Genomic DNA, 15,914 nt, shown 5'->3' on the forward strand with positions numbered 1-15,914 from the left:
AAAACGCAGTAGGCCTAAACAGATCATAAACAAATCATCTTATAATCTCAAAAAACATAAAAATAAAAATAAAAAAAAAATAACTCCAAGTGCACTACAAACTTTGACATCCGAAAACCGAAAGACTGACATCTATAACTTATTTACAACATTTTACAGTATTCTTAATAGTAACTGTAGAGTGCATTGATAATATAAGGGTAGGCATGTATTTCAATTTCAACCAGTTTTCATAATTTCATAATTTTTTAAAGTGTAAAAGGGTTTAAGAGCCCTGACATTGTCAGAACATGAATCTAATTACTCAAATGACACTACACACAAATCACACATCAACGCATACTGCAGTATGTTTGATTTACAGTGACTGATGAAGAACATTATGAGCAGAAAGATCTTACCTGATGTGAGCTGATATACAATGATCCTCACTGACACAAATGACCGATTAACTGAGACAATATTGTGTGTTTAGATGTTTATAGAGACGTTTTATTTGTTTACCATCCTGATAAGGAAACCACAAATTCAAATTCATATACAAATGTATATATGAAAATAGCTCACAGGTCCAGTTCCTTTGTAATGTATTTTAAAAAACCTTCTACACAATGAATTTTTGTTTAATTTCCTATAAGTGTTTGTCAGTTTTAGCCCACATTGGCAGCTGCTAATAATTGATCATTAGGTTTGGTCTCAGCTCAATGCAACCCATCACGATAATTGCAACATTATTTGCTTAACTTTCTCAATAAGATGGACATTTAAGTCAGACGCACGCTTTAAACCTTGATTATTTGCTCATGTTGTAAAATGAATGGAAAGTGTGCACATACAAAGTTGAAATAAAATTATTATATTACTGTTTATTGTTTTAAGATATTTTGTAACAAAACTTCAAATGATAAAAAAAAAAAAAAGAATGTGACCTGAACAAAAGTAAAGTGCAATCTAGTCATTCACACGTTTTAATAGAAAATTCAAGCCACATGACAATACAGACTCATTTTGAATGTTAGACATTATCTGATTATGTAGTTATTTTTATAGTTTTAAATGTATCACAATACCTTTAAAACCTGCGGCCCTCCCTCCTGAAAATACATTTTGCATTTATATGACATATTTTGTATGAGGCATATTAATATTTAAAGTAATATAGTCTAAAAGAGGTCCATGCAGAGGAAACATTTTAGTTACTTATGTAGACAGCACTTACATGAAAATGTTTAAGTTAGGTATTTTGAGGAATCTCTAAAAATATGTTTGTTGACCCTTCACCAAGAAAATCCTGAATGAATGAATAACATGTTTTTCTATCATTTGCAGGAAGGAGCAGCAACTATTATATATAATAATCTGTATAACATTGGCACTTGATCAGTATGTTTTACTCTCTGAACATGATTCTGTAGTTCTCAGTGTTGTTTTTGTCCACTCCAAAGACATCTGACGAACTTCCTGTACTGCTGCCTGACCTGGACAAGAATGAGACGAGAGGAGCTGAGTTACTTAATGAGATCAATGTAACCTCTGAACTCATGAACCGACACCAAGAGAAGGACAGGCAATGTGTTTGAAGAAAACTATCTATCTATCTATCTATCTATCTATCTATCTATCTGTTTTTTTGTGTGTGTGTTTTGTTTTGGTTATATTTACCTTGAATCCGGTATTAATCTGGCAGATCTATTCTGGAATGAAACAAACACCACAGTGTTGCTCAAGAAACAACGGTTCTGCTGTGGTTTTGTTTGGAACTATTTTAGTTGTTGAAATAGCAAAAACAGACAATATTGTGTCTAAAATGAATGACACTTTAAATTATGTTTTTGTTAATTTTACTTTTCAATATCACATTTGAAATTATGATGATATTCGGGAAAAGTGTCTGTCTTTGACCAGCAATGCAAAATAATCCACTACGTCAAACGGCAGTCATAAAGCTGTTGGTGAAAGTGCTAAGCAATAGTTGGACATTACCAATTTGTGCAATAGAGGGGGACTTTAGCATTTTTGTCTGATTCATTATGACTCAAATGACTCAAAAACTCACATTCGATTCAGAACAATAACAACAAAAAATGTACAAATTAGCATCTTATTTTTTAATACCTATAATTGTCACAGGTGTCTGGGAGTGATATAGGCACATGGCAATTCACAAGCTCCAAACCCCATGTGTATAATATAAAATAATATAAACATTAGGTAATGAGTCAGTGGAGCCCTCAAAACTGCCACGGCATCTTGAAACTAAACACCCAGCACTGAAAGGAAAAAAAAAGTGAACAAATGGGGCAACAGCAAATAATAAAAGCAACCACATCTGATGGCTGACTGTATCGCTAAAGCTAAGAAGCCCTTCACACCATCGGGTAAGAACTAATTTTGCTGTGACATTTTCCATGAAATGATCGGCGAAGCTGCAACTAATAAGATAGGATCAGATTCCTCTTTCGGCTACAACTGTCACACGAAGAATGGATGATATAATAATAATAATAATAATAATAATAATACTTTTTATTGCTTTATGTGCAATATATATTTCAAGACTATGTGCAGAGGATATATTATGTGTGTGCTCCATCAAAGCAAATACCCTCAACTCCCATCTTTTCGAACAGCTTTGAGAAGAAATGGAAGCAATCAAAGCAAATACCCTCAACTCCCGTCTTTTCGAACAGCTTGGGGGGGCAACTACTGTCAGTGACGAGTAATGGATTGGTACACTTGCGTACCTTTGTGACACGTTCAACCTGCTGAATGAACCTAATTTGTCACTGCAGGGGAGAATGACAACAAATTGGCAGACAAAGTGTCTGCATTCAAAGCCAAGTTGCAATTGTGGGGACAACAAGTGCCAAAGGGCACATTTGATGTTTCCAACATTGTCTGGACATTTTGGAAAGAAAGAACCTGGGCCTTATGTTTCAATTGTGGTGTGGAATCATATAGCTTTGCTGTGAGCTGAGTTTGAGCACTATTTCCCAAAGCAAATGTTCCAAGAATTGATAAGGAATGGCTCCGTGACCCATTTGCAGATGTACCCTGTGAAGAGTTGAAATGACGGTGGGCTTAAAAGTATGTTTCAGACATCCTCTCTTGTAGGCTTCTGGAGTAAAACAAAGACAGACTATCCAGAGATCGCTGCGAAGGCTCTGAAATTTTCACTTCTTTTTCCAACTTCATACCTTTGCGAAGTGGGTTTTTCTGTGCTCACAGCCACTAAAACAAAGTTACGGAGCAGACTGGACATCTGCAACACCCTTCGAGTCTCACTGTCACCCATCCCTCCTCGTTGGGATCGTATCATTGCAGGGAAACAAGCCCAGTGCTCCCACTGATAATTATGGTGAGTTTTGTTTATTTATAATGCTTTGTTTTAGTTTATTGTTGAATACAGATGATATGGAGATGTAATTAAATGGTTTCACGTAACCACATAATGTGATCCCCCCAAATCCCCCCACTCCACCCCAAAGACGCCCGTTGTCACGGTCTTTCGACCAAAGATAGCCTACGATCATTGTCTGGCAGTGTCAGAAATTCAGCATGATCATCGCAATGTGTGTTTGCTTCTACGTCTCACTTTTACTGAGCAGCCAATAAGAATGCGAAATAAAATCAACACAACATGGCACTGAAACGTAAAACTGCTTACCTCAAGCTCTTATCCCTTCCTCTTTCGCCACTTCCACTTTTTCAGCACACATGAAAACTACAGCTTTCAAACTTTGACTCATCATGCTCTTTTTGTTTACCACTAGCGCATACTGATGAAGTTTTATTCTTCTATATTAATGTGCGTCATTAATATATGAGCCTATGAGTCAATAGGTGTCATCATTGTAAAGTCTGCATACAAGTTTATCAAATCCATGTCGCACAGTGTGATTTGCAAAGATCTTAAAGGATTGCTAAAATCATGCATTGTGTAGAAGCCTTAAGGTCACATCCACACTAAGCCAGAGCTTTCCGTATCCAATCTTTTTTTTTTTCTTTGTTCAAAAAAATAAAATCTGTAAACACAGCATCATAAATATTCCGTAAATATTTGCATAGACACAAAACCACTGAAACCGACTTGATGTAGTATACGTACATTAGGGTTGCACGGTTTACCAGTACGATGGTAGAATCGCGATACTAAGGATCCAAAACACTGCCACAGTATTTTTTTAAACGGAAGAATTGTCATTACAGTTCAACCGTAAGTAATGTATGTGGAGCAGTCGCTAAAATGTTCGAACACTTGTGCCTTCAAATAAAAATACAAAAGCGTCTTTTTTTGTCCTGTCGCCCTTCTGTGGTGCCCTTAAATGTCACAAAATGCTGTGTAGAATTCACACCTTACGCCTGTTTCACATTGGATGGGCAAGCAGAGCGGAGGCAGCGCAGAAGCTGTGCATATGCAAAGCGGAGCCAAACATGCTCATTGTGCTTCCACACTGGCATATAACATCCTGTATAGTGTAGTTCGTATCATGAAAGTAATCTTAATGTTAAGATATACATATACAGTAAACTATAGTTTTAATCATTGAAACGAGTCTTAGAAATTTGGGCAAAAACTCCCAAACATTGTTTCCCAAACATTAATTTATTTGTGGCGGCCTGCCACAATATCAACACTAAACGCCACAAATAGATTTTCCAAAATTCTTTGACTTTGTTGAATAAACATGAGAACAGATTGTCTTCAGAAAAGTTTTGATTTCATTTCCATTTCATCTTTCCTATAATGCCTGATAAAGTAGCGTTCATGAGCGCAGTGCTGTTTTGATTACAGCCGTTATTGGGGAAACTGCTATTTCTGCCACTCCTAAAGCGCCTCCTGCTGGCAGAGAATTGATTTGCATTTTCAATAAGCCCGTCTCCTGTTTTATATTTACATCACATACATATATATTTTTCCCCCGGGGGAGGTGCCGCCACACTTAGGGCCATATTTTAATGATCTAAGTGCATGGTCTAAAGCAATTGGCGAATCCACTTTTGCTAGTTTAACGATGGTCCAAAAGGGTTGTACCTATTCTCTTAAGGAGTCATGGGTGTGTTTTGGGTGTAACGTGCACCATGGCGGATTCGCCATTTACATGGTGGAATTTGCAAGAGCAAAGACTGAATGCTTTTCCAGAGAGGAAAGGTTCTGCTCGTGCACAGACAATCTACAGGGCACAATAATAACCGTTAACATTGTAATCTTTTCATTTTTAATATTTGGCATGTTTGTGCACTGCTGCGTGTCCCTGTGTGTTTAAATAAGCAGAGTGTACGCATGTTGTTCACCCGCCTATAGGCACATATTACTAATTACTCTTTAATTAACAAAAAAAAAAAAAATTGTGCCATTGACTTTAGTTTAGGTTTGGTTTGGTTTGGTGAGAGGTGTATTCTTTTTGTGTTCTATTTCACAATGGGCCTGAACACACCTTGTTTTCAGACCAGCACGCCCATGGGTGCACAAATGGGAACAAATGTATTTGCTATTTAAACAACCTGGCATAGGACGTGAAAATAATAACTGCGTTGGGCTGAAACTAGCAAAAAACACTTGCTTTGCGCCTGACAACGCATTGCGCATGGTATATGATAGGGCTCATAGAGTGTAAGGCTGATGATACACGGGGCAACTTTTTAAGCAATTTTGCTGGGCAACTTTTTTTGAGCAATGTTGCTTGGGCACTAACCCAGTGAGGATGATCAGCAAATTTCTATCTGGATACTTTAGATCGGTTGTGGGCCCTGTGTCTCACCCGATTGCCTGTTAATGGCAACATTGCCCAAAAAGATGCTCCGTGTATCATCAGCCTAAGTCTGTGAGAAACACTGGATGTGTTTTCATGCATTTACAAAAGTCTATTTTTTCACAGTTTGAATCACGGAACTTCCTCTGCGTGTGGTGTGAATACTACAAACCTGGTTAACCTAAGCACCAAAAAAAAAAAAGTTTTTTGGTGTTTATGTCCTGCTTACACGTGTGGTGTGAAACCGGCCTTAAATTATCTCTCAGTTCGCATGGTATCGCGATACTACTTCAGTTGATATAGTATCGTAATATGTATTTATGGTATCGTGACAACCCTATGCCAGACCAGTATGTGGTGCTGTAATTCTGCCACAGAGATACACGAAAAACGGAGAAGAAGAGTTGGAGCTTATGGTATCGTGACAACCCTATGCCAGACCAGTATGTGGTGCTGTAATTCTGCCAGCAGCAGGGTGTCATATTCAGATTCATCCACTCTGGCACCTGGTTTAAAAAAAATAGTGGTTTCAACCATTTCAAGCATTTTTAATACCGGATCCGTCTGTACAAAACGTTGATTTGATACAAAACTTTTTACATATACAGCTAAACACATCTCTGTGTGGATGGGCTCTAAAACACAACAAAAGGTCCATAACTGTGACAATAATTACAGTATAGTATATAATTGTAATTACCCCCCCCCATCCCCCATCCTGTCAAACTATCCCTCTGGACAGCAATACATCTCTACTTTATTTACATGTGTGCTTCAGACACTGATCTGTTATTATTGTCAGAGGCATAAGTTTAAATAAATTTCAGAGGTATTACTGTTTATCTCAGAGATGGATGGAGTTTATAAGGAGCACAAGGATCAGGTAATGTTGAAAATTATGCCTGACCTCATTATTGAAGACACAATGGATCAGGAAGATGAAGGTTCCCTGCTGGGAGTTTAAGATCAGGAAGAGGATCTCCAGCACCTTACTGCCATTAGTGAAGAAACCCAGAATCCAGGAGCAACCAAGAACCACACACTGAGCCAGTGTTTTAAACACCATGATCCTGCAGAGAAACAGAGAAAGAAAGACTTTGTGTGTCTTCATTGTTTCATGTTACTTTATTAAGAGTGGTAGAATACATTATAATGCATAATACTTGGTTTGTTTCATCTGTGAAACTTCAGCATTTAGACTTTTGAGAGTTGAGCTCAGACTGATGATGACTCTAAAGAAGAGGATCGTGTTTATCTGCAGAAATAAGGAGAAAGGTTCACTTTAATTATCTTTGCTTCAACAGCCCAAGTGAAAAATGTCTGTACCTAGAACTTACGGCTAGTATGACACAAACAGGACCCAGAAAACTCCAGAAAAAACCTTTATCCATTTTAATCCAGCAGCTGTTGGAAAAGGCATTAAAAAAATCTAAATTTATTTTAATCTTCTGAGTGACTTTGAAATACATAAAATTGTATATATCAGAGAGCAGCATTGTTTCAAAAGATCTGTCAGCTGACAGTCCAACTAAAGTCTTTATTTCATCTAATCAATTTTTAAATATCCCAAACTCACTGTTTGCTGCCGTAGCCTTCAGGAACCAGACCGACAGACACACACACCACAACCAGAGCAACCAGATATCCAATCACACACAGGAATCCACTGCTAAGCACTTCCCTCTTTTTGGAGCGGATCTGTGATAGGTTCTTCACACAGATGAAGAGCAGCACAGCTTCAATGAACATCCACACAAAGCCGGAGAGAAAGAGGAAGTGCAGAAGGCCTGAGATCACGGCACACAACACCTGGAGACCATGAGAGACGGTTATGATGATTCTCAGTGAGGCTGTGCTGAGATGTTGGGCTCCTTCATCATTCTCACCTTCTTATGCTGTATGAGGCTCAGGAACCGCTGTGTGAGCAGAAACAGAAGGTGAGCCAACAGAAGACTGATGCAGATGTTGATTCGAGCCACATTATTCACTCCAGGACTCCACTGACAAAGAGCAAAGGTCAACAGGGCCAAACTGAAGAACACCAGCCCCACGATCACACACACCAAATTCAACAGCGCCATCAGTGGGTCGCTCTGAGAAAACATGTGAGAGAACATGAGTGTCAAATCTGTGCTGTTCTTCAGTGTTCACTAGAAATGTTCTGTACCTCTGACTGACGGCGGCTGGTTTGCATGATGAGAGCGAATGTGGACAGATGATCACAGGAACACACAGTGTAGCTGCTGGTGGTCTTTAAAACAGAACAACCATCTACAATCCACTCGCTGATATTCCAGTACACACAGAACAGAGAACCGCTGGGATCAAACTCCTGCAAAAAAAAAAGAAGAATATCTTAGAACACTGAATATTAGATGTGTTCAGATGTTCATCAGTGCTCTGATAAAACAAAAACACATTTCAGTCTCTCACTCTGATGTGTCTGAGGGTGAAGTTGACTGGTTTAGTTAGTTTAGTGTTGGTGGTTTTGGGAAGAGTAGCTGAGATCACAGTGGACATCATGGTTTTAATCATGTCATTGGATGTGTTGAAGAAGTCTGGCTTCAGTAGATTCTCCATCGTGTTGTAGCTCATGAAAGCCACAGCAGCTGATTCTGTGTGACAGAAACAGACAGCAATACTATGTTAAAACAACAACAACAAAAAAGAAAGTATATGTGACCCATGCTGACAAAATGAGTCAGAACGCACATGTGCTACAGGGAAAAAAAAAGTGAAAAATTTTAGTCGATTTTGAGGGTTTCGAAAAAAAAAGTTGATCATTAAGCACTCGTCTAGTGACGCCAATGCTCCAAATAATAATTTTAGATGTTTAATTACTTTTATTTGTACGTTTTATGAGAGGAGCACCTCTTCTCCGCTTCTCACGCTGACTGTCATCCGAAACACGCAATCCCGATAAATATACACATATATACAAAATTACAGTATTCTGTATCCAAGCAAACATATCTATGTCCTGTCTTAAATGAAGGTTTGGGGAACTGTTAGGGAAAGTCATCTGATGTGTAACATTATATTAGATCCGTGCTTTACGGTCTGTCTTAATATATCAGCCGTCTGTCTCATTAATATTAATCTAACAATAAAAGAAAACAGGGAATCAATCGCTGCTTTAGATGTAATTGCTTTTGTAGTTTTAATAATCAATTTATTTGTAATAAATACAGTAAAGGGATTTTTACATTTGATTATTTGTTTTGCTTTTGTAGTTTTAATAATCTATATGTAAAATGAAAAAGGTAATGCATTTATTTGTTTCTTATATTTTTTTCTACTGTTTTTTTTTCTTATAATAACAAAAATAAATAAAAGTAATTACTTATATTATAACATAGTAATTATTATTAAGAAAAAGAACTGAAGAAAAAGATGCTTTGGTTTTCAAAATCTGTGATTTTGATTTGTTAACTTCAGAAAACTTTAACTCCATTTTTCTCGAAATTGACTTTGCTGACTCTGTCGACATCAAAAATATGTAGCTCAGTCATTTTTATCTGATTCCAACAAATCATACATCATTCTTTTTAATTTCTTTTAATAGAGAATGAGAACATATAAACTACATGCAACAATTTTTTTTTTTTTTAGAAAATTTGATCATTGTGATTCATTTTGCCAGCACAGGTCACATATATGGTTTAGTGGTAATGGCATGTTGTCAATTTTCATGATTTTCTTTTGATCGCGATGAAACATTTCTCATACTTGTTTCATTGTTGTTCTTGGCGATTCCTATGAGATCGATGTCCAAAGAAGAATTTGTCGTTTCAAGTCGAGGGATTTTCTCTAAGGTGACCAGAGGTCCAACCATAAAGACTTGACCCTCTGATTAAAAATAAACAAGCAGTTATACACTATATTAATTTATATATATATATATATATATATATATATATATATATATATATAAATATATAAAATCCCCCTCCCCCGCCCCCAGTTAAGTCAAATTCATTCATTGAATTTACAAACAGATAAAATGACTATTCATCAGTTTGGTTTTTCATCCCTGATGAAGTTTGAACTCTTTCTTTTTTTAACCTGCTACATTAAAAGTAACATGTACATGAATGTTGGCCAACATAATAATTGTGTCTACTCTTACCTACAGTGGGAAGAGTAAAGTTGACATTGTCACTTGTTTCTGTCGGCTTCACCAATGTAGAAATGAGTTTCTCACTGGTTTTTAACATACGGTTTCCATAGGAGGCAAGTTTATCTGGTTGGCTGATGATTGATGATGATGATGATGATATGATGATGATAATGATGGTATGAGTCTCTAAAATGTTCTCTGATGTGTTGAAGGCCATAGACAAAATGTTGGTCACAGTCTAATTATTGATCAGAAAAATATTGTTTATCTCTAACATGTAAACCTGAAGAGAACCAATAAGACAACCTGCTGCCTGTCAATCATTATATTAACTGACACCGATTAGATTATTTTAGCATTTTATGAGTAACACTTACATCTAAAGGAAGCACTTGAAGCTGGTAATATTCTCGATCTGTGCAAAAAGATTATCAAAACATCCTCCAGAGGTCTGACTCTGAAATCACAATTGAGCTTTATATGACAAATCAAACAGACTCTGTGGTGTTAATCATGTTTTTGGCAACATTAATAGCAAGGCAAAACTGGGTTTGTTTACGTGGAATTTCATTTTTCCAATATCCACAATGTTACATCTTACTTTTCTTATGGCTTATATCTTTGGACTATTATTGATAGAAGCTATGAATCCAACTCAATAAACTTCAATTTCAGAAACTCAACTTACGGTGCATCCTTCCTGCAGCGTTATATGTATAAACTGCAATGGCAGAAAATCAAACATGAAGACAATAACAAAAACAAAGCAAGGCAAAGAGAAAGATCTTTGGGTGCTTCTGGTATGACCACTTTTAATCTAAAAGGCATGTAAAAAAAATTGTAACAAATAACAACTTGGAACAGACATTCATAAAAAGGTGTCTGAAATAATTCTGCAACTGCACATTTAACACTTTCATTTTTCATTCCTCATCTTTACCTGGAGCCAAAAAAAAACAGCTGTTCAAATTCTTCAGATCCACAAACATTAATTCAAAAACACAATCAGCAGAGGAAACAACAGACTACATTACCAGCTAAGGTTGTTTTTTGCTGTGACTGTGTGTATCGGTGTGCGATGATGTTAGTAACAGCTGAACAAACAACAACATGGATGATATGATACAAGACAACAAACAAACAGTAAGTGAAAGTGACGTGACGTGTGGCCAAGTATGGTGACCCATACTCAACAAGACAACAAACAAACAGGTTAGTGAAAAAGTGACGGGTGACGGTTGGCCAAGTATGGGGACCCATACTCAGAATTTTTTGTTTTTCTGCTGTCATGTTACTCTTTGGTTTCTTACTGTCTCAAGCGTAAAGAGTCTTGCACCCTCATATTTCTGAGCAGTGTTATTTTTTTTTTTTTTGCTGTCATTTTATCATTTATAATTCCTTATTTTATAATTCCATTTTCATAAATGCACATTAAAACATTATTTTGGAATGAATAATGAAATTGCAAAAAAAAAAAATAATAATAATAATTAAAAAAAAAATGATAATAATACAAAAAACAAACAAACAACAAAAAAAAAACAAATATTCATCTCAGAAAAGAAAGTGTTTAATATATTTCAATTTCCTATGATGGTGTGCATCAATAGCGAGGCCCACCCACTTTCAGCTGTGGCCCAACCAATAATTTATAAAACATTAATAATAATAAATGTCTTATTTCATTATAACTTTACATATTTAGTTTAAAAATATTAAATGCAAGTTTTCATGGTCAATTACAGGCAGTTTCTTCATTTTCCCTCTTCCTATAGGTGCATGCCATATGCTTGTCAAAAGGATGAACAGTCTTTCTGTTAGTCCCACCCAGTTCCGACATAAGGACATAATAGCAAAATATGCGCATTTGTGGAGTTAAATTTAAAAATAGTGAAACAAATAGGCAATCAGATAAATTCTTTAAAAAGTATATATTGAGTCTAAGTCTAAGTCTTAGCACTGAATCATAACCGTGTAACTTACAAATGAAGTCAGAGCACCTGTGGGTGATGGATTTATCGATCTGAAACTTCTGAGCCAAGTGTGCTTGAAGCATCATATTACCATAGGTAGTGTTTGATTCACTAAATAGATACATCTTTGAGGAAAGAAATGTATAAACATTGTGCTAGATCCTGTTCGCCACAACAAACTTTATAATTTGCAGCTGCACGCATTTCTGTGGTCCTCGATGTGCACAAATTGACAGAGACTCTCTTATAATGGAAATCATCTATGAAGCCGTTGTCTCAGACTGAGTTTTATTATGGTTTTTGTGGATTCATTAGAATCAGTCTCCATTTTAATATTTGCATATTTCAAATGGAAAGACATGCCCACTGGTTGTGAGTATGCGCATTGTCATTGATCACACCTGGTGGTCAATCATTGAGGTGCGTTCTAGTCGAAGCCTAGTGGCTTTATAAGAAGCAAGTCTAACTGTGGTATAGTGATTCTGCTCTGTGTTCCTGTTTTTGTGGGCGTAAAGGTCCAGGGGTTTATTACATTGCTATTCCACTGGGATGTGTGTGTGTGTCCGAAGGTGATGAGTGCAGGTAGCGTATAGCTTACTGTTGTCTAAGAATGAGGTGAGGCCAGAGCGCACTAGATGTTGTTTCATAACCCTGTACCTGTGGCTGTTTCTTCCACTGGCTTCATCTATGGCTGTTCTTACGGCTGTTTTTGTATACTGTCTGATCCTACGGTTTCATTGTCCTGTTCATGCAGCTGAACAGGCCATCACGGTGCTGGACTGCTGCTCCTCTGAGTTTTTTTTGTATTTTTTTCTACAGGTGAATGTTTGACGAGCTGTGATACTGAAGCTTAACAGAAGGGGAGAGTGTATTTGTTTCTTTTGCTGTAGTTTCTTTTTGGTTTGTCAGTTGCTTTATGAATTTGTATGCACTGATTTGCTGTGGGGCTTGTCCCTTCTGTTAAAATAAGCTTTATTGCGGTCTCTTTGTAACTGTGGGTTTTTAAATGGTAAATGAGACCATTCTTTATAATGTATTAGGATTAATGACTTCGGTGTAAAATAAATGTTTTATTTTGGTAAGTCACGTCTCTTGCTCTTTTAGTAGTATCGAACGTGTTTCCTAGAGTAGCACCTGAGGGTGCATGGTATTTCCCTGGGTGCAAGTCCTAGGGTGGCATAGTCATAGTTAACGATGGGTAATAAAAATAAAATTTTTCATTGTTGTTTTTAATGTATTAGTAAATGTTGAAATTAAAATATATGTTTATCAATGCTTTTATTAGCATTCGTGTTGACCTTTGGGCTGTATTTTGTGGGCAATTTTGCTGCAGTTTTCATACCCTAACAGCTTTGCCCCACCAGTTTTATGTAACCACCACGCCCACTTAAAACATTCTGGCCTTGCGCTCTGGTGTGCGTGTTGGGTGATGTATTACCAACAACCTATTAATACACCTTTTAATGACATCGAATGAGGTTTGCACTTAGAACGCTAAGTTAAACGAACTGTAAATCATCGACTACAAATACGTCTGCGTGAAAAAACGGCACACTCTCTGTGTACTAAATGCATGTACCAGGTGTAATTTGGCCACCAATGCAAAGCTGTTAATATTCCCATACATTTACGGTACTTACGTTTGTGTAGCATCAGGGCCTACGTGTTCAGGGGGCTTCTGTTTAGTGTTTTTTGATATTTTTTTATTAATAATTTTTTGGTATTGTGTTTTTTGTTGCATATTGTTATTAGTGTTAGGGGGGCTTCTTTTTAGTTTTTTATTGAGTTTATTTTCGCACAACGTGTTGCATGGACAGATTAATGATACAATAATGTCAATTTCAGTTGTACAAACCTCCATGTCACGGTCAGATGCCAGTATAAAGCGCGCTCGTTTTTCTAAACGTTTTTGGCTTTGCGATGCAGAAGTTTTTTTTATTAAATAATAAATAAATTTAAATTAAAATAAATAATTTTTGCATTTAGCAACGCTGTTTTTTATCCAAAGCGACTTACAGTGCATTCAGACTATCAATTTTTACCTATCATGTGTTCCCGGGGAATCGAACCCCCAACCTTGCGCTTGGTAACGCAATGCTCTACCACTTGAGCTACAGGAGCACTATTTATTTTTTAATTTTTAAACAAGAGTAGAGACCACAGACCAGATCTCTGTTGGCGTTCTTGGCATGTAAACAACTCAATGTGTATGTTTGAAATTGCCCTGGTCAAAAAGAGTTAAAAATCTGATTGCTTTTGTATGACTCATGGTGGGGGGTGTGGAGCCAGAACCACTTCAAACACCATTGGTGAGTACCATTTTGGCCACTTGACCAGTATCGGGCAGACGAGTGTGGTGGATCCGCCATCAAGCCCCATGGCCTTAGCGCTCTCTAGCCCAGCAGCCTCAGCACTCTCATGGGTCTAAGAGGTCCTTCCACCATTTTCTGCTCTTCCAGTGATGGTATTTGTAATTTTGTTTGTCTGGGCTATACATACTTCCCCCGAGACAGAGGTGACCAATACAGAATTCCCAGAGTCGGTGGCGACCGCTACAGAAGTTCCAAAGGAGGTAGAGACCGTTCCTGAACTCTCAGTCTGCCCTGTCACAGCCAAGAAGGCCATCCCAAAACCCTTTGCCTGGCATGTCTGCCACGTCTTGACCATGAAGGTCGCCCCTAAACTCTCTGCCTGTCCTCTCACAGCCATGGAGGCCATCTCTAAACAAAATGTCATGACCATCGGTGGCCAAAGTAGATGGCCTGCATTCTTTTGTTCTTTGTGCTTCTAGTTCTTTGTTTATTTTTTTTGTTTGTTAACTCCAATAAACCCTGCACTTAGATCTGCCTGCCATATCTTTTGTTTCTGGCCCCATTACAAAAATAATGCAAAAACTGACACTTCGAATTAACTTAATAAATTAAAAGAAAAAACAAACTTAATGTCAACTTTGATGTAATCTTTAAAGGTTTCTAAATATATATCCAAATGCAAAACCTAATATAAGTAAATTATGTCTGAAAACAAAGTTCCCTGAAATCCCTGAGCCTAGAGGCCTGGGTAGACCTTAATCCGCCCCATCCCCATGTCACAACTTTTTCACGTTGAGGTAGAGCCATTGACAACAAACTAAACATGCAATCACACTTTATTAACTTAGGTAAGGAGAGTGTAATATTAAATATAATATGAAGAGATGAAAAACATCAAATCAAACTCAGATGCATTTCATGCAGACATGTTAGTGACTGTTTCTAAATAAAATGTAACAAAAACAAGACAGAATTGTCACCAAAAAGAGTCTTGGATGAAGAAAAGTACAGTGTCACACTCACCTGTAGATGTAGAACTGGTAGATGTTGTGGAAGTGACTATAAGATGACATAACAATTACAAGATAAAAGAGATGCTTATTTAGATTTAGATGAACTATTGTGTTCTTCATGAGGACATTAATTATGGAGGGCAGTACAGTTTAGCATTACAATACCACAGTCCAGTCTAACACCATCCTCACCTGTAGAAGTAGAACTGGTAGATGTTGTGGAAGTGATTGGTTGTAAAACAACTGAAAAAATGACAAATGGAATCATATGATATATCAGACTTGGATGCCAAATTACTCTGTTACTCATGAACATACTATTGTGGAGGAGCCACTTTTGAAAGCCACATTCAGTCCAGAAACATGCTCACCTGCAGTAGTGGAACTGGCTGATGTTGTGGAAGTGACTGTCAATATATGACATTTAACATTTACAAGATGGAAAAAGATACCATGTAAGATTTAGATGAACTACTGTATTCTTAATAAAGACTAATTTTGTGGGATAAGCGTTTCAATACCAAAGTCCAGTCTAACATCATCCTTACCTGTAGATGTGGTAGATGTTGTGGAAGTGACTGTAAGTATATGACATGTAACATTTACAAAATAAAAGAGATACTAAGCAACATTTAGATTAACTACTGTGTTCTTTGTGAGGACAATACTTATAGAAGGTTAGTGTTGCAATACCACAGTCCAGTCAAACATCATGCTCACCTGCTGCAGTGGAACTGGCTGAT

The 15,914-nt window shown here is 37.0% G+C and overlaps 1 protein-coding gene across 1 annotated transcript; it reads right to left on the reverse strand.

Annotated features, from left to right (window-relative positions):
- Nucleotides 1-952: 952 nt before the first annotated feature.
- On the reverse strand, nt 953-14,564 carry LOC122146566 (putative adhesion G protein-coupled receptor E4P). The gene is made up of 11 exons (XM_042765912.1): nt 14,373-14,564; nt 9,883-10,111; nt 9,483-9,602; nt 8,187-8,368; nt 7,921-8,085; nt 7,640-7,846; nt 7,330-7,562; nt 7,091-7,157; nt 6,917-7,008; nt 6,661-6,823; nt 953-1,478 (listed from the first exon to the last, which is right to left on the reverse strand). Exons 1-11 carry the CDS (start codon nt 14,562-14,564, stop codon nt 1,419-1,421), a joined length of 1,710 nt encoding a protein of 569 aa, XP_042621846.1. The 3' UTR covers nt 953-1,418.
- Nucleotides 14,565-15,914: the final 1,350 nt, after the last annotated feature.

Source organism: Cyprinus carpio, chromosome A1, assembly GCF_018340385.1.
Source record: "Cyprinus carpio isolate SPL01 chromosome A1, ASM1834038v1, whole genome shotgun sequence".
Classification (NCBI taxonomy): domain Eukaryota; kingdom Metazoa; phylum Chordata; class Actinopteri; order Cypriniformes; family Cyprinidae; genus Cyprinus; species Cyprinus carpio.

Excerpts from the sequence above, each read along its gene's own strand:
- LOC122146566 (XM_042765912.1), bottom strand. The coding sequence starts at position 14,564 with ATGGCCTCCATGGCTGTGAGAGGACAGGCAGAGAGTTTAGGGGCGACC. Across the intron at positions 7,158-7,329 it reads GAAGGCTACGGCAGCAAACA|CTGCTGGATTAAAATGGATA; the intron begins GTGAGTTTGGGA and ends CTTTTCCAACAG. Across the intron at positions 7,009-7,090 it reads CTGTTTGTGTCATACTAGCC|ATAAACACGATCCTCTTCTT; the intron begins GTAAGTTCTAGG and ends TTATTTCTGCAG.